General features: G+C 56.5%; 5 protein-coding genes across 8 annotated transcripts in view; all 5 read right to left on the minus strand.

Annotated features, from left to right (window-relative positions):
* Positions 1 to 33: 33 nt before the first annotated feature.
* Positions 34 to 4,484, minus strand: ZPR1 (ZPR1 zinc finger). Its single transcript, XM_015883895.2, has 14 exons — positions 4,233 to 4,484; positions 3,701 to 3,862; positions 3,116 to 3,206; positions 2,885 to 2,955; positions 2,602 to 2,688; positions 2,394 to 2,516; positions 2,214 to 2,267; positions 2,048 to 2,114; positions 1,788 to 1,858; positions 1,423 to 1,512; positions 1,093 to 1,203; positions 722 to 808; positions 410 to 475; positions 34 to 293 (listed from the first exon to the last, which is right to left on the minus strand). Exons 1-14 carry the CDS (start codon positions 4,356 to 4,358, stop codon positions 159 to 161), a joined length of 1,341 nt encoding a protein of 446 aa, XP_015739381.1. The 5' UTR covers positions 4,359 to 4,484; the 3' UTR covers positions 34 to 158.
* A 40-nt stretch (positions 4,485 to 4,524) lies between these two features.
* APOA5 (apolipoprotein A5) lies at positions 4,525 to 7,137 on the minus strand. The gene is made up of 4 exons (XM_015883898.2): positions 6,323 to 7,137; positions 6,146 to 6,221; positions 5,579 to 5,690; positions 4,525 to 5,465 (listed from the first exon to the last, which is right to left on the minus strand). The coding sequence occupies exons 2-4, from the start codon at positions 6,192 to 6,194 to the stop codon at positions 4,583 to 4,585; spliced, it is 1,044 nt and encodes a 347-aa protein (XP_015739384.1). The 5' UTR covers positions 6,195 to 6,221; positions 6,323 to 7,137; the 3' UTR covers positions 4,525 to 4,582.
* Positions 7,138 to 7,634: 497 nt separating this feature from the next.
* APOA4 (apolipoprotein A4) lies at positions 7,635 to 9,106 on the minus strand. Its single transcript, XM_015883897.2, has 3 exons — positions 8,994 to 9,106; positions 8,766 to 8,892; positions 7,635 to 8,632 (listed from the first exon to the last, which is right to left on the minus strand). Exons 1-3 carry the CDS (start codon positions 9,040 to 9,042, stop codon positions 7,705 to 7,707), a joined length of 1,104 nt encoding a protein of 367 aa, XP_015739383.1. The 5' UTR covers positions 9,043 to 9,106; the 3' UTR covers positions 7,635 to 7,704.
* A 1,895-nt stretch (positions 9,107 to 11,001) lies between these two features.
* On the minus strand, positions 11,002 to 12,704 carry APOA1 (apolipoprotein A1). The gene is made up of 4 exons (XM_015883900.1): positions 12,500 to 12,704; positions 12,334 to 12,389; positions 11,979 to 12,132; positions 11,002 to 11,751 (listed from the first exon to the last, which is right to left on the minus strand). The coding sequence occupies exons 2-4, from the start codon at positions 12,374 to 12,376 to the stop codon at positions 11,154 to 11,156; spliced, it is 795 nt and encodes a 264-aa protein (XP_015739386.1). The 5' UTR covers positions 12,377 to 12,389; positions 12,500 to 12,704; the 3' UTR covers positions 11,002 to 11,153.
* Positions 12,705 to 14,027: 1,323 nt separating this feature from the next.
* SIK3 (SIK family kinase 3) overlaps positions 14,028 to 16,809 on the minus strand; it is a 65,881-nt gene continuing 63,099 nt past the window's right edge. For all 4 annotated transcript variants that reach the window (XM_015883891.2, XM_015883893.2, XM_015883892.2 and 1 more), the window contains 3 exons: positions 16,661 to 16,793; positions 16,073 to 16,240; positions 14,028 to 15,727 (listed from right to left, as the gene is read on the minus strand). In XM_015883891.2, coding sequence (XP_015739377.1) covers positions 16,083 to 16,240; positions 16,661 to 16,793 — 291 coding nt within the window. In that variant the 3' untranslated portion in view covers positions 14,028 to 15,727; positions 16,073 to 16,082. The remainder of the gene's footprint in view (positions 15,728 to 16,072; positions 16,241 to 16,660; positions 16,794 to 16,809) is intronic.

A 16,809-nucleotide genomic window follows, 5' to 3' on the forward strand; every position in this document is an offset into this window, starting at 1 on the left:
GCGGGGCTTCCAGCTCAACCCTGATAGCACATACATGGTGATAACGATTTATTGGCCACCCAAACAGCCCCCAACCAGGATCTTCTCGCTCTGCAGCAGCATGGAAAGGAAGTTCAGCTCCTCAGAGCACACAGGGGCTGCTTCACCCCACCCTGCTGCTATCGGTCTGAGGCTGGTGCTGCCTCATAGCCCTCAGTCTTCATGTCATTAAGGCCCAGCTCTTCGTTCTGCTCATAGGTACGTTCATAGTGCTCCACCTTCAGCTCCGGGTCCTCCTCTGGGGCATATACATTCTGCAGGGAGAGAAAAGCCCGGAGCAAACCCTGAGAGCCAACACAGAGCCAAGGAAAGCAACAAAACCCACTCAAATTGCTCTGAATAGCCCAGGTCTGAGCTCACACCAACATACCTGGAGATAGCTGTTGCCTGCAGGGTCATCCATGATAAAGACAGTCTTTGTCTTCCCTTCTATTACCTGCACAGGGAGAGCAGCATATCAACACTTCAAGGCTTCTTCTGATCCCTCAATACTCCCAGCAGCTTCACAGCACACTTCATGTTTCTGACATATTCCTCAGTAACAGCAAGAGCTTGATGAGGTGATGGCACAAAGGTGTGGAACAGCTCAAAGAGCCACGGTGACACTCATCAAGGAGTTAACAGCTTCAAAGCAGCAAAAGTGATGGCAAAACCACATTATGAGACTTGGGAGGACACTCACCTCCTGCAATCTGCCAATGAACCCCTTCAGCTTTTCTGTTCTGCTTGGAGTGGAGCTGTCCCCCAAAGTGAATGGGTTTCTCTCAACCTGGAAGAGCAGACACAGGCACTTATACAGTGCAAGAGAAAGCCAGAACCAAAGTGTTCTCATACCACAGGCAGACTAAGTATTGATACAGAGGAGCTCTGCTGGGTGTTGAGAAGCAGCCTTCATGCATGATAAGGACTCAAACTGACAGCAGGACCAAGTCTGACCCCTGCTGGCCCCAAACCAATGGGGTACAGGAGTTGGAAATGAATCCACATGTCTAACTGACACATTATGCTGCAAAGGGAAGAAGCACGCTGGGGTGTGCAACCAGGACCACTCACCAAGTCTTTGATATCTTTCAACAACCCTTCCAGAGTGGTGAATTTCCCTCCCAGTGCTCCCATTCCCAGCTCAAACTCCAGCTCTGGAATCTCCACGCTGCACGTTTCCGACTGCAACAGAGACCTTCATGTCAATCCTGACAGCCCCGCTCCTCAGGGAACAGCCAGGCCATGGTGCATCATCTGCAGGAGCCAAGGAGGGAAGGAGGGTGGGGGGGCATTGCAGGGTGTCAGTGGGGATGGAGGGGAGGGGAGGGATGTTGGCATCTCCTCTGCTTGAATGGGAATGCATCCAGCATGCACACATGAATGAACCTTTAGGTTCATTACCTTTAGGATGTCTCTCGTCATGTCTGAAGGATCTGTAATTCTAAAGGTAATCCTGGTGCCTCGGGGTTCAATTGCTCCTCCAGACTTCACCTAGGAACACCTGGCAGTCAGCAGACAGGACTTTTGTACTTGAGGTTACTCCAGACACAAGGCAACCCCTCAAAAACAGGGAACACACACAGGTCTGGAGATGGATTATCTTCATTCATTACATGCAGCTCGTGGAGACACAACATTCTCTCCCTTCACTCATTTAAGAAACACAGGAGCCTGGCCAGCAAGTCTAAGAATCTCCTACCCACCAAAGCATAGCAGAACACACCACCCAACACACACAAAAGAGAAAAAGGAAGACAGTAGTTCACCTCATTTGTTCTGTGCCCACAGGAGTCACAGTTTGTGGCCATGATAATCACTTCTTTGAAGTGTGGGATTTCTGGAGCAGACAGTCAAGGAAAATTCAACAGAAGAAATACCTAAGAGTGACCTGCAGCTTCTACTAGGAATTATTTATTTGTGCCTTATGGATACAGCAGGAACAGGACTAGGTCAGCTCACAAAGCAGCCCATACCCTGGCCTTTGCAGGGTATCCCATCTGAGCCCATGCCACCACTCAAAGGATACGCACTAGCTTCATGTTTGTGTTTGCTGGAGCATTGCACTCAGGACAGTTGGTGTTGAACTGCAGTACCTAAAGAACAGGAATGAAAAGGACAGTCAGAGAGCATCAGCCAGCCCTACATGCCTGTCACCTGTGCACAGCTGTTACTACACTGCAAAAATCACCCACCTCGTTCCTCAGGTCCTCTGCAGAATCATCTGGCTTCTCACCCAACTCCTCTTCCTGCAACAGAAGAAGCCAGAAGCAATATTAGCTTCTACCTGTGCCTCCTAGAGTCTCCCAGGTAGCAAGAGATGGATCAGTCCTGAGAGCACACCCAGCAGAAAGGGAACAACACCTCCACGTTACCTCAAGACCCAACGTAGCAGCCTGCTGGGGAGTCCGCTTATAATATGTGACTACAAGAGCTTCATCCTTCTGAGGTGCGTGGGGATTCTCCACAAAGCTGTTCCCTGAAGGATCATCTATGATCTGCAGGAGAAGAGAGCCACAGGAAGCTTTAAGAAGCCAGCCCACCCCTCCAACAGAATGAGTCTGCGCTCCTGAGCATACTTACGAATGTGAAAGGGGAATGTACTTCTTTCAGCTGCTTTAATTTACTAATGAACTCATCTATTTTACTTGCCACCTCTTTGTCTGTTGCCTGCAAGAGGACACATTTGAAACTGATATCAGGGGCAACCCAGAGCTGAAGCCGTCAAATAGCACACTGTCAAATAGCACAAACTGAAGCTTATAATAGGCTTAGCAGAGTGTAAAGCCAATAGGTGAGGGAGCTACAAAGAGAGCATTTGTTAAACAAGCACCTCTCAAAAAATTCCTCTTTCACAGCACCTTACCCTGCGCACTGGCTGGTCCTGCTCCAGACCCATAACAGCTCTGTCAATTATGCCTTCAATGGTGGTAAGAACTTGACAGGGAAAGAAAAAGAAGCTGCATTAAGTAAACCACGGCAGTGTTCCCAAACCTGATGGCTTCCCCTGACTACGTACACAGACAGGAGGGCTGCTCCTCAAACACAGCCTGCTACACAACAGAGACATGCAAATGGGCACATGCCACATACCCACCTCCCTTCTGGGAGAAGGCAGGGATCTCAAAGTCCAGCTCTGGAATTCGAATAGTGGCACAGTCAGTCTTCACAATCTCCCTGTTCATATCCTGCACACAACAGTTCAAAAGCAGCGTTAGAACCAGAAGCCTCTGCACCTTAAGTGCCCACACTGGGGCACGCAGCTCTTGCTGAAGCAGCATCATCAGATTCAGGACAGCTTTAGCAGCTTCTCTCTTTGCTGTGAGGCAGAAACAGGACAAACATCCCATTCCAGTTTGAAGTTACACATTCAAAGACCACCCAACATCCAGCCCAAACTCCTGCCTCACCCACCCACCGAGGAGGGGCAGATCCCTCACAAACCTGCAGACATCACAGCGAGGGAGCAATGAGCTGGTATGATAAATAGGACGTGCAGGAAGATAATTCCTATATGTGTGCATTAGTAATATACTCAGGTTTGGGGACTACAAGGATACAACAAATAAAAAGCTATTTCTCACATGGCACAGGAGCTTTTATTCTCAAGTAAGGCCAACTGAGGAACAAAGACACACACTGAGGCAGTACAGAGCCAGCTGTTTGCTGGGAGGAGCCTCACCTGCCGGGAGGCCACGGCCAATGCATAGCGCACACCCTGCTCCTGGATGCGACCCGCAGACTGGATCTCGGTGTTGGACCAGGAGCAGCTCTCACACGCAAAGGAACTGACAATGATCTCTTTGAAGAACGGGATCCTGGTGAGCAGGAGCCGCGTCACCCCCTGCAGCAGCAACGAGCCCGATGGAGCCGGGGGGCGGCCTGCAAAGCCCTGCAGGGCTCCAGCCCCACACAGCCCCAGCTCCGGCCTCCAACAAGCCTCACCCCCCACCACAGGCCTCACCTCCCCCACAACAGGCCTCAACCCCCCGACTAGGCCTCACCCCCCCCCACCACAGGCCTCAGTCCCCACCACAGGCCTCACCCCAAACCACAGGCCTCACCTCCCCCACCACAGGCCTCACACCCCCCGACTAGGCCTCAGCTCCTACCACAGGCCTCNCCCCCCGACTAGGCCTCAGCTCCTACCACAGGCCTCGCCCCCCGACTAGGCCTCAGCCCCAACCACAGGCCTCACACCCCCCCGCCCTCACGTTTCGGAAGCAGTTCATGCACAGGGACTCGATCTCCGCCGGTTGCTGCTCTCCATCCTCGGCACTAAGAGGCCGGAACAGAGCAGCACCCCCAGCACCCGCCTCCACCGCTCCCAGAGCCGACATGTTGGCCGGGCCCGCTCTCAACGCGAGGCCACGTGATATCAGTCACATGACGGGGACAACGATCATATGACAGGGAGGAGGGACAGTAATGGCGGCGGGGCAGCAATGGCGGCCGAGGGACAGTAATGGCGGCGGTGAGGCAGTAATGGCGGCGGGGGGACAGCGATGGCGGCGGAGAGGCGAGGCCTGCTGGCTTTATTGTGTCCGCTCCCCGTACCCAGCCATCACGCCGCTTCTCCTCCACGCTCGCTCAGACTATACGCCAGATCTCGCCACAGCGCGTCCAGACTGGCCCTTAGATCCTCCAGCGGGGCCGGGCTGCCCGCAGCCTCCTCTAGATATTGAGGCCGAGCCGACAGCTTGAGCCTCATGTCCTCCGTCTCCTGGTGCACGGCACGAGTGAAGTCCTGGATCTGTCGATACGTTTCCCTTCGGAACTCCTCGATGCGTTGCTGCACCTCGCTGGCCATCTCCTCATGGTGCTCCCCCGGGTGTAGGCTGAGTTTGGCTTTCAGCTGCTCCAGGTTGCGCTGGATGTTGCGGTGCAGATCCCGGGCGTTCTGGGTTAGTTTGGCTGATAACTCACCGATGTGTTGGTTGAGCTGCTCGGGGCTGGCGGGGCTGTGCGGGACCACGTTCCTGTGGAGCTCCTCCACTGAGCGCTGGATCTCGCTCAGTAACCTGTCAGCGTAAGGTTGGAAGATGTCCTTCACCTGGTCCGTGTGGAAGGCGATTTTATCGGCGTAATGAGCCATGAAACGCTGCACTTCGTCCACGCCGTCCAGCAGTTGAGCTGCCACGTCTCGGCTGGGCGTCAGGTGTCGCTGCAGCTCCCGTGCACGGAGGGACACCTGGTCCAGCAGCTCCTCGGTGAAGGGCTGCAGCTGATAGCGCAGGTCTTCCAGGTGTTTGCCCACTCTGTGGTGCACGTCGTCCACGTAAGGGGACAGTTTCACTCTCAGGCTGTCCAGCTCTTTCCTGATGAGCTTCCTCAGGCTGTCGGAGTCGTGGTACAGCCGGGGCTGGATGCCTCTGTTGAGAGGTGCCAACTTCTCAAGGAAGTTCCCCACGTTGCTGCCCCTGTCCTGGAGGCTTTCCTTCAGGTTTCTGTACAGGACAGCAGACACGGTTAATAAAGCACCACTGACTGACGGGACGGGCACGAGGTTGACATCCAGCTCCACTCAGTGGGTTGTGAGCCCCAGGAGCAGGATACTCACGTGAACTCCCTGCCCAGCTTGCTGCCCTGTGCCTGCTCTAGGCTGTCCTTGTCACTTGTCAGCTGGCTGAGGTACTCCCAGAAGCCACTCCGTGCCAGCTCGGCTGGTGACACTGCAAGGAGAAGGGCAGTGGTTATTACTGGAGCAGCCCACAGACCAGGAGATACAGAGCAAAGGGAAACAGAACAGTTGGGGTGGTTGAATGTGGGTTTGGGGTGGGGATGCTGTTGGGCTTCATCATGTTCTACCAGTTCTGTGTCACCTGGGAAGCCAGCCCTGAAGTGGCTGAGGGATGCAGCCAGCAGGGCTTTGTGCTCCTGCACGACCCCTGTGCCCACAGCAGCCACCACCTGCCCCACTGATGAATCACTCTGAGTCACCAGGTGGCAGGAGGATGGGGACAGGTTGGCACACAGTGATCATGGCATTGGTTCAAGGGGACTTAGAAACCCATCACGGGGCCAGAGCAGCTGTGCCATGTGAGTAGTGGCCGCCTCTGCTCCCCCATACCCCTTTTCCACCCCATCTCTGTGCCACTGGGCAGCCTGGAGCTACACAGACACCAACCTGGCAGGGTGGCCAGGAGGGTGAGCAGAAGTGCAGCCTTCAACGACATGATCTGCTGGGCCAGCGAGCTGCAACTCTGCAAGAGAAAGAGAGAAGGGGAGCGTTAATTCATGCCGCAGTGCAGGTCTCTGTCCCGTGGGCCATTATCCATCCCTGTATTTCACTCCCCAATTTTACCTCGCTTCTGGGGTCTGGAGTAGTACTGCTCCTGAGTGGGGCTGCCCAGCAAGGTCAGACACGTTCTGCCAGAGGCCAAAGTGTCCCCAGCACAGGGAGCACAGCGAGGCTGCACCTCTGCCCTGCACCTGGCTGCTCTCACCTCTTGCTGCAGCCAGGCACGGGCTCACTTTATATAACCCATCTGCGGGCGGCAGAAGAGCTCTGAGATAAGCGCATCCACAGGGGAAGGCTTTTTGGACCTCACTCCATGTAAATACAACGTGGAGGTTCAGCAGCGTGCCTGGGGGATGACGTGAATGCCCATCACCTGACTGCTGCACGTGCCCTGCACCAGCCAGACCGTGGTCATCCAGCCTGACCTTAACCCCCAGGGCTGCAGTGAGCCCTCCCTGCTCCGCCAGCATCTCCCAGCGGGCAGATTGTTCGTGTTTTTTGTTGTTCCAGTGATAAATGGGCCCTCACTGTTTGCTCTGTGGATTTCTCGGGATGGAGCTGACCTTCGCTCCCATCTGACCTTTGTATCGTGGAGCAAAATCCTTGTGCATGGGATGAGGGGTCTGTTGTGTGGGAAATGGGAGAGCAGAGCAGGGAGTGCCCGGACCAGAGAGTGCCCCATGGGATGTGGGCTGGTTGTCTGCAAATTGTGAGCAGCTACTTCCCTATAGAATGCCAAAGGCTCAGTGGTTTTGTGTATTTCTTTCACCCCAGTGCTCTTGTGCAGCTCTTGTACCTCTTTTTGTACATAAGGGTGCCCATTGCATGGGCTGCTGTGGGGCTGCTCCTGCCTGACTGCTGACCCCGGGCTTTGAAATGTTTGCTCTAAAGCAACCCAGCAAACAGGGGCAGGAGCAGACCTGCTGGGACCAGGCACCTCCAGGGCCGCCTCCATCCGGATGGGGCTGGGGCTGGGGGCCAAAGTGCAGCCTTGTTCCCTTCTCTGTGCAAACACCTCTGCATGTGGGGTCACCTCTGGGGGTACTCTGCCAATGTGCAGCACCCCATCTCATATCGCCCATCCTTAATGGGCTCTGGGGCCAGGAGCTGGGATCCTGCTGGGGGCAATGGGCTGGAGCAGGGCAGTGCAGAGCTGCAGAGCACCTGCCAGGGTTGGGGTTCTGCTGAGGCCCGGCCATGGGGAGTGGGGTGCTCAGGTTTATGCCTTCCCCACCAGAGCCCCAGGGGAGCCCATGTACCACTGAGACCATGATACAGTGACATCCCATGCTCCATTTCGGGCTCCCTGGGACCCAAATTTGGGGGTCACCCATAGGCCAGGATGGATGCAGAAGGACAGACACGGACCACAGGGTGCATCACAAAGTGCCAGTTTATTTCTGCCATAGGGAGAAGCTGTGAGTGCTCTGAATGGCAGGGAGGGCTCAGCTCTCTGCCTGCTCCATGGTGCTGAGGAAGGTGGCCACCTTCTCCTTCACTTCCTTCTCCAGGAGGTCCAGGTGATCCTCCACACCTGCAGTGCCCGATTCCAGCTTCTGCTTCATCTCCTCCAGCCTCTTCACCAGCTGCTGCCCAAAGGTCTCGCTGGTGGGGGCCACTTGCTGCCGGAACGCCTCCACCGTCTGCACCAGGCGTTCATCCAGCTGCTGTGCCAGCAGGTTCAGCCTCTGCCTCACGGCCTCAGCATCTCCACCCAGCGCCTGCTGCAGCTCCTGGGCCTGCGAGCTGAGCTGGGCACGCATCTCCTCCGAGCTGGCAGCCAGGCGGGAGCGCAGCTCCTCGGCCACCCGCTCCATCTGCATGGTGAGACTCTCCAGCTGCCGGTTCAGGCCGTCCTGCACCTCCTGGGCATAAGGGCTGAGCCCCTTGCGCAGCCCCTCCACGCTCTGTGCCACCTGCTCCTTCAGATCATCAGCCAGGGGTGTCAGCTGCCCCTTCAGCCCCTCCACGCTGCTGTCAATCTTCTGCTGCAGCCGCTCAGAGAAGGAGCCCAGAGAGGCCTGGATGCTGCCTGCGTTGTCCTGCAGCCTCTCCCTCAGCTCGGTGGCAAAGGGCTCCAGCGCCTTCCTCAGCTCCCCGGTGCCGCGGTCCACCTGCGAGCGCAGCTCATCGGCGTATGGGCTGAGCTTGGCCTGCAGCTCACGGATGTTGGTGCCGATCTGCTGGTGCACCTCGTCAGCATAGGGAGCCAGCTTGGCCTGCAGCTCGGCCAGCTCGCGTTGGATCTGCTCCTTCAGCCGCTGCGAGTCCTGCACCAGCTGTGCCTGCAGCTCCGTGGCAAAGGGCACCAGGCTCCGCTGCAGCTCCTTGGCGTAGGAGTTCATGCTCTGCAGGTTGCTCTGCAGCAGGGTGCTGTGGAGAGCGGGCAGTCAGTGCCCTGTGTCCAGCACCCAGCACCCATTGCTGGGTGCCCTGCGTCCAATTCCCATCTCCCAGCACCCTGTGCCCTCCCATGCCCACAGCCCTCGGTGGTCCCTGCACTCACTTGAGCTGCTTGGTGATCTCAGCTTGCTGCAGTTGGTCCGCGGTCTCCTTGGCATTGCTGCCCAGCTCGGTGAAGTACTTCCAGATCACAGTGGCCACCTGGTCAGGGCTGACATCGGCCCGTGTCCCTGCAGGCACAGAGATATGAGGTCAGATCTACCTCCATCCCACCCCAAGGCACAGCCACATCTCAGCCCCACCACCCCCAATGGGATGGGAGCTGCCTCACCTGCCACAACCAGGAGCAGCAAGAGGAAGGCGGCCCCTTTCAGCGACATCCTGAGTGCTGCCAGCGATGCTCTGTGCTCTGCTGTGTGCTGTGGTTCCTGCCGTGCAGCAGCACCCGCCGCTATTTATGCACCTGAGCAGCCACGCCGGGTTCCACGCAGCCCCGCACCGCAGCTTGGACTTTAGCAAGGTCGCGACGTGGAAGCGCCTGACGTGAGCGCAGAGCTGAGATCACCGCGGAGCCCGGCGGGGTGCCAGGGGGCAACACTGCCAGGGGGAGTGGGTATGGCCTGCAGAGGGCAGGGGGCACGTGGGGCTGGGACTCTATCGGAGCAGGATGGAGATGGAGCAGGAGGAGACGTGCCATGGGGTGCATGGTGTTGCCGACAGGGTGATGGGGAGGTGTGGGGAGACATGGCTGTGACCCCATCTCGGGGTGTTTGGAGTTGAGGACGCAGCTTGGCACTGCCACCCACCCCCCTGCTTTTGCAGCCCACCACCCCGCAGCATCCCATGCTTGGCTTGCAGTGGGTGCCACTGGATGTCACCCTTGTGCTGTATGTGCCCCGCAGCCGCCCCCACCCCTCACACGTGTGTGCAGACACGCATGCACAGCCCCCGGCCTTGGCCCTTGGGGATTTCTCAACCCCTTCTGGGGGAGCAGAGGAGCCCATCCAAATAAAAGCTGGCAGCGGGGAAAGGGATTCGGGAATGGGCACCCTGCCTGCGGTCGCACCACCACTGACCTTTGAACATGCGGCCTCTGGGGAGGGTATATAATGGGAACTCAGAGCAGCCCCCACTGCGCGGAGGCAAAGCACAGCGTAGCCAGGTGAGTGCGGGGCCCCCAGGACCGGGACCAACACCAGGGATCCAGGGGATGGGTCTGGGAGTCACATCTGACCCCACACCATGTGCTCTGCTCTCTCCCCAGCCATGAGGGTCTCCATCCTACTCCTGTTCACCTTTGTGGCCATCCTGGCAGTGGGAGCACGTAAGGGTGATGGGGAGTGAGGGGTCAGTGGGGGTTTGGGGTGCACCATGCCCACGCTCTGTGTGCTTTGCAGGGGCTGATGCTCCCGATAAGAAAGAGGCGGTGATGAAGAAGATGCAGGAGCTCATCAAGGAAGCCACCGAGGCAGTCAAGACTGCCATGACCATAATGCGTGAGTCAGATGCAGCTCAGCAAGCCAGGTGAGGCCGTGTGCCCCCACCAGCACCTCGTACCCCAGTGACCCCCAGTGTGCCCCTGGTGATAGGGATGGCACGGGTCAGGGGGAGCGGAGCTGAGACCCTGCTCTGATGTGGTCCCTTTGCAGGACATGGCTGTCAGACAACACCAACGTGGTGAAGCAGCAGCTGGCGCAGCTGAGGGAGCAGGTGACCGCGCTCTTGAAGCAGACACCAAGCGCATAGCCCGGCTGTGGGCTGGTGGGGGGTCCTGCTCCCCATCCCATACACAGCAGCATTTCACAGAATCACAGAATTATCAAGGTTGGAAAAGACCTAGAAGATCATCTAGTCCAACCATTCCCAATACTTCCCGACTAAATCATATTCATCAACACAACATTTCCTTTCTGTTGTGGTTCTTGCAATAAAGTGGAGCTGGAGTGAGATGGCTTCTGTCCCTGCGGTGTTGTTGGGGGGGGGGTGTAATGGAGGAGGGCTGGGGTGCTGAGCACAGCGCTGCACCATGTGTGTGGGGTGGTGATGGGGTGTGTAACCCCAATGTGAGCATGGTGTCCATCTGACACCCAGCTGACCCCCAGCCCAGGGTTGTGTTCTTGAGGTGCTCAGCACAAAGCTGGTGGCACATGGGGAGCTCCCAGCCCAGCATCACTGTGACCACATCCTGAGCAGAGCTGGGACTGGCACTATGGGCATCAGCAAACCCTAAGCCAACACTAACCCAGCTCCCCACCCTGCAGCCTCCCACCCTAAGGGGGTGCCAAAGGGCCCATCCCCACTTATGGCTTAGATCCCCAGCATCCACTGCAAAGACTGAGTGAGCTCCAATAACTTAAGTCACGTTTATTTGACAAAAGAATGGCAAAGCTGAGACGGACTCCGGGTCGGGGTGGGGGTGGGAGATAGAGGAGGGTAAGGAGGGGTCTCCTGGGGGCCGGCATGGCCTGGGCTCAGTCCCTGGGCCAGCAGCTCAGGCCATGGTCTTCTGGACTTCATCCAGGAGGTCGATCAAGCGGTTCTTGAGGTTCTCAGCATAGGGGGTGAGGCGCTCCTTGAATTCCTGCACCAGAGGCGTCATCTTCTCACGCAGGTTGCTGAGCTGCTCCACCACCTTGGCCTGGTACTCGGAAGCCTGAGGGATGCCCCTCTCACGGATCTCCTCCAGCTTCTGGCTCAGCTTCTGCCTCAACTCGCTGCTGTACGGCGCCAGGTTCTTGCGCAGCTCCTCCACTTGCTCACGCAGACGATCCCGAACCTCCTCGGCCACTGGGGTCAGCTTGGCCTGCATCAGCTCCACCTTCTGCTTGGTCAGATCCTTCAGCTCCTGAGCCACGGGCGCCAGGCGCTGGCGGTACTGCTCCACCTCCTCGGTCCACTTGGCAGAGAACTGGTCCAGGAAGGGTCGGATCTTCTCCTTCACCTCTTCCAGGTCCTTGGTCAGCTCAGCACGAAGAGCTTCAGTGTCCTTCAGCCACATCTCGCGCACCTCCCTGTAGTAGGGAGTCATGTCCTCACGCAGTTTGGCAGCTGCAGCACTCAGCGTGTCCAGGTTGTCAGCCAGCTTCAGGCTGGGGAGAGCAGTACGGGGTCAGATGTGGGGTGGGGACGTGGGGATGTGGGAACATAGAGCCACAGGATGTGGAAACATGGAGAGATGGGGACGTGGGGACATTGGGACATGGGAACACAGCACATAGGGACATGGGGATAGTGGGATAGGGGGATATGGGGATATGGAGATATGGGGACATGGGGACATGGAGACAGGGACAGCACCACGCATCTCCCCACTTACTCAAGCTGTTTGCCCACAGCAGAGGACTCGAACTGGGAGATGGCATCCTTGCCACTGGCCTTCACCGTCTCCAGGTAGACGTCCAACATATCCCGAATGCGGTCCAGGGGTGTCTGGGGGTCATCGTGCTGCCAGAAGGAGCGGGCCTGGGTGCCTGCAGGGACAGACAGAGCGTTGGGGACGGGCAGATGGGGGGGATCCCACTGCACTGCCGTGCCCGGGAGCTGTGGGTCGGAGCCCCACCGATGGGGCGCTGCAGGCTCCGGGGAGCGCTTGGCTGCGGTTTAATTGCACGGAGCGCTTCGGGATCGCGCTCTGCATCGCCCACAAGGGGCTCAGCCCTGTTGGGACGTACCCGTCAAGAAGAGCACAGCGAGGGTCACCAGCACGCCTCTCATCTTCGGGCTGAACCTGAGGGCAGAGCGAGAAGTTGGGCTCAAGGAAGCCCTGAGCAGGACCGGCTCCGAGCCCGGTGCTGCGGGGTGGGAAGGGGGGTCCCGGCTCACAGCTCGGGCTCTTACCGGCTCTGTCCTGACGCTGCTCCGCTCTGCTCGTCCCGTGTGAGCCCGCAGCTTCCCCACCGCCGCTATTTATGCAGGAGGGGCAGTTCCCGCAGGAGATAAGGCAGCGCTGCAGCCCAAGAAATCACTCCCCGACGCGGCCGATGTGGCGCGTAGAGTTCAAGGATCGTGTGCACGGCCCGGGACAGAGAGCCAAGGAGCGCCGGTCTGGCAGAGCCTCGAGCAAACAGGAGCTCCCTGGGGATGCGGAGTTGGCCAAGGAGATGTTTACGCTGCGGGTGACCCAGATTCCAGGCAGCCCCCGGGGATTGGCCAAGAGCCCGGGCACCGGGTTTATACCCGCAGGGATTTGGCCGCCCGGACCCCAACCCTTCGTTCTCCTCCCGTCACCCCCGTGAGTCCCCCCCGCATCCTTCCCATAGATGGAGACCCCCCCCCACAACACCCTGCCCGCGTCCCGCCGTGCCCCCAAAGCGGAGGGACCGAGCGGTGCCCTGAGGCTGCTGTGTGCCCGCTGCTGTCAACACGGAGCCGGGCGGTGGGGCACAGGCTCAGCACAGAGCAAACAGCATCTGCAGCACGGCCACCCCACATCACATGAACATTGTCCCACCAGCACCAGGGCTGAGCCCGAAGGAGGCTGAGTTGGGGACACAGACATGGGCATGGCCCCCAGGTCCCACGGGCACAAACAGATGGGCTGGTTAGTGGGTGGGTTGGTTAGTGGATACACCGGTTAGTGGATGGGGTGGTTAATGGCTTGGCTGGTTAGTGGATGGGTGGATTAGTGGATAGGTTGGTTAACAGATGCATTGGGTAGTGGACAGGTTGGGTAGTGGGTAGGCTGGTTAATGGCTGGGCTGGTTAGTGTTGGGCTGGTTAATGGCTTGGTTGGTTAGTGTTGGGCTGGTTAATGGCTTGGTTGGTTAGGGTTGGGTTCGTTAGTGTTGGGCTGGTTAGTATTGAGTTAGTTAGTGCTGGGTTGGCTAGTGTTGGCCTAGTTAATGTCTTGGTTAGTTAGGGTTGGGTTCGTTAGTGTTGGGCTGGTTGGGGTTGGGTTGGTTGGGTTGGTTAATGCCACGGGGCAGCTGCTCATTGAGCAGTGACACTCTCAGCTCTGGTGCAGCCCCGCACACACTTGCTGTGCCCACATCCACACCCCCAGCCCCTCAGCCCACCACCAGGAGCAGCTCCTCTCTCCCAGCCCTCCTCCCCCGGCTGCAGCTCAAGGTCTTTCCCATCAGGGCTCAGAGGGAAGCCGGGCTTTGGCAGGGTGCACCCGATGGGGTGGTTTGGTGACCTATGGGGTCAGCACAGCACATGCTGCTCTGCTGGGCAGCCCTGTGGCCCCCATCCACCCCCGGCATTGAGCAACAAGGCAAACAGAGAAGCCAGGGAAGATCACCAGCATGGTTTTATTTGCCATGATCCCACCGTCCGACCAATCGACGCGTTGCAAGTGACCCGCCAAAAGAAATCAACCCCCACCCCCCCAAAAAAAATAACACCCAACCAAAAAAATGGACTGAAGATTTACCAAAACTTCGGGTTTTTCCTCTTTTTTTTTTTTTTATATATCTTAATTTTTAGTCTGACATAAATGAAGGGGGAAAAATAATAACTTCTGACATTTCCAAAAACCCAGAAAGAATAGCAAAGTATTTTCATCTACATTCAACATACACTGCGCGTATCGATTACTGCAATACAAAGCCATGATGAAAAGAAACCAAACCCAAAACCCAAAGGTGATACGTCGAAATGGCACGGTTAGAAGCGAAGTCCCCCCGCTGGGTGCTGACTGTAGGGCGGCCACCTCTCCCAGGAATAAACAGTGTAAATGAAAGGAAAACAAACCAAAGGTACAGAGCAAAAAGGTTTTTGGTGCCTCCTGGTGCCTCCCAGCCCCTTCCCTCCCATATCACCAGCTTCAGCTCGGTGCTGTGGGCTTTTCCTCCTCTCCAGCTCTCCAGACTGCATTGAGCATCACTTTCCTGGGGACCAAGGGATGGGGATATGGGGGGAGGCATTGGTAGCCCATAGCGAATGTAGCTCTGCCATGCTGGTTTCACACTTCCTTCTGTGCAAAATTCAGGAGGTCTGGGTCAATCCTTTTATTATTATTAGATATCTATGTCTTAAATATTCCAAAAGTGTCATTAAGAAGAATTTCCAGGTGGAGCTTCAAAAGTCCCAAAGGGTGACGGTGACGCCAAGCTCTCCCCATAGCCTGGATGATGGAGGGGGAGGGAAAGGGGAGGCTTTGCTTTCTCTCAGCCAAGGAAAGAGCAAAAAGAAGAACAGAGAAGAGATCTCTGCGTATCTGAACCGCGTAGAGGAGGACACCAATTTGCCACGGGCACAAGAGAAGAAAAACCAAGTCACAATTACAACGGCATGAAAAGAAAGCAAACACTCGGAACAAAAGTGCAAGTCACAATGGGTGTAAGAACAGAATCCAGGTAAAAAGGTCTCTCAAACAGAAATTCCTTTTGCCTTTTATTAATAACAATAATAATAAAACAACATTTCCCAAAATAAAAAGGATTCCTTGATGATCGGGAGGAAAAGCTCCGAAAAGAAAGGGGGAAAATCTGTCTTCCCTACATTAAGCCAAGGAGGAAAAGAAGAAAATCACGTGGGGGGTTAGAAATGAAAAACATCCAAAAAAAGGGGGTTTTGGTTTTGGGGAAGGGATAGAAGTGATCCTGTTTAGCACAGTGCCAAAGTGAGGAACGAAAGCAGACAGAGATGAGACATATTGCACCAGGGCAGGCGCTCTGCAGGCAGGCGGGAGGTGAGCGCTGCGGGGAGGGGGGTGGGCACTGCGCCCTGCTCAGGAGCCAGCAGAGGGGGGCAGGGATGCGCTGCAGGTTCCTGCCTGCCTTGCAGGCTCCGTGGGCTCTGCTCTGAGTGCCAGCCCCCTACCCTGGATGCTCGCAGCCCTCCAGACCAGGCTCAGTGCTCGGGGCTCCGCTGACGTGTAGGATTTGGGGTTCTCCGGTTCTTTCGGTGATAGCTGGGAGTTACAGGCAAATACGGCAAAAAATATATATATATATATAAAAATTAAAGGAACCAAAGGAACAACACACTGGATGAAGTGATTATGAGGAAAGGGGCCATGGTATTCCAGTTAGTCAGAAATACTACGGCAATTTGGCGCAATGCTGCTAGATACTGTTGGTTTAAAATGGACCTTTTTCATTTCAAAGCTGTACATAAAACCTGAAACAGAGAGAAGCAGAGATGTGTTAGGAGATACCAGAGAACAGCAATCCTGCTCCCACAGCCCATTCCCAGCCCAAACCCGCAGGGCAGAGCCCAGAGCAGAGCCCACACCAACAAAACATGGCTCTGGAAGGACAGCAAAGGCACAAAAGAGGGCCCTGAGCACACAGAAGGGACATCCAACAGAAGGAGCTCAGAGCTGAGGGTCTCTCCTCCAGCCCTGAACCAATGCTAGAGCAAAAGGGTGGGGAAGGAGATGGACAAAGTCAGGCAGCTTCAGAGCTGCCATCCAGGAGAGCCCAGATGTGCAGCTGAAGAGAAAAGGAGGACACCGATACTCACTCCCTCCTGGTTACACCCCTGCCTGCTCCATCCCAAAGGGCACCTCCGGGTGCTTGTAGCTCAGTAGGACATCTGTGATACATGTCGATGGGTAACAAGAGGTGTTTAGATGCTGGTTGCCATCACCTAGGTTGGGATGCTCTTGACCTTCCAAACTTTCTCCGCATTCTGTAACATCAAAGAACATCAGGGTTTGCATTAGGAGCACTGAGGAGCTGCAGCTTCTGCAGGTGGCTCAGGCCAGCAGGAAGCCCAGTTCACTGCTGTCACAAGCTCAGCAGCACCCAAGCACAGAGCTCTACAGACTGTCACAGGTTTGTACCCAAAACATGTTAGAGCTGGAGATGGCTGCGGCACCCAAGCCTCAAGTGCAGTGAGAAATCCAAGAGACTCTCTTTAATTCAGTTCATGCAAACAGCATTGAGGAGGCTTTGATCCCACAGGTGACAGCTAACCCTTCCATCCCTGCAGAGCTCACTGGCAGCCGAGGTGGCTTTGCAATGCAGGCTGTCAGAACAATGCAGGTCCTTACAGCTCCTTACCCCCATGCAGTGCCCACGCCATGTCTGCAGCTGGCCAGGTCCTTACCCTCACTCTCCCTGTCACGCAGCTGTTGGCTGGCCATGAGCGACGACTGGCTGAGGACGGCATCAGACATCCGAGCAGAGCTGAGTGCTTTTCCAGCCATTAAGCTCATCCCAGGCAGGTTATCTAACTGCACCTGAGGAGACACAAAT

The sequence above is a fragment of the Coturnix japonica genome, chromosome 24, assembly GCF_001577835.2.
Source record: "Coturnix japonica isolate 7356 chromosome 24, Coturnix japonica 2.1, whole genome shotgun sequence".
NCBI classification, from domain to species: domain Eukaryota; kingdom Metazoa; phylum Chordata; class Aves; order Galliformes; family Phasianidae; genus Coturnix; species Coturnix japonica.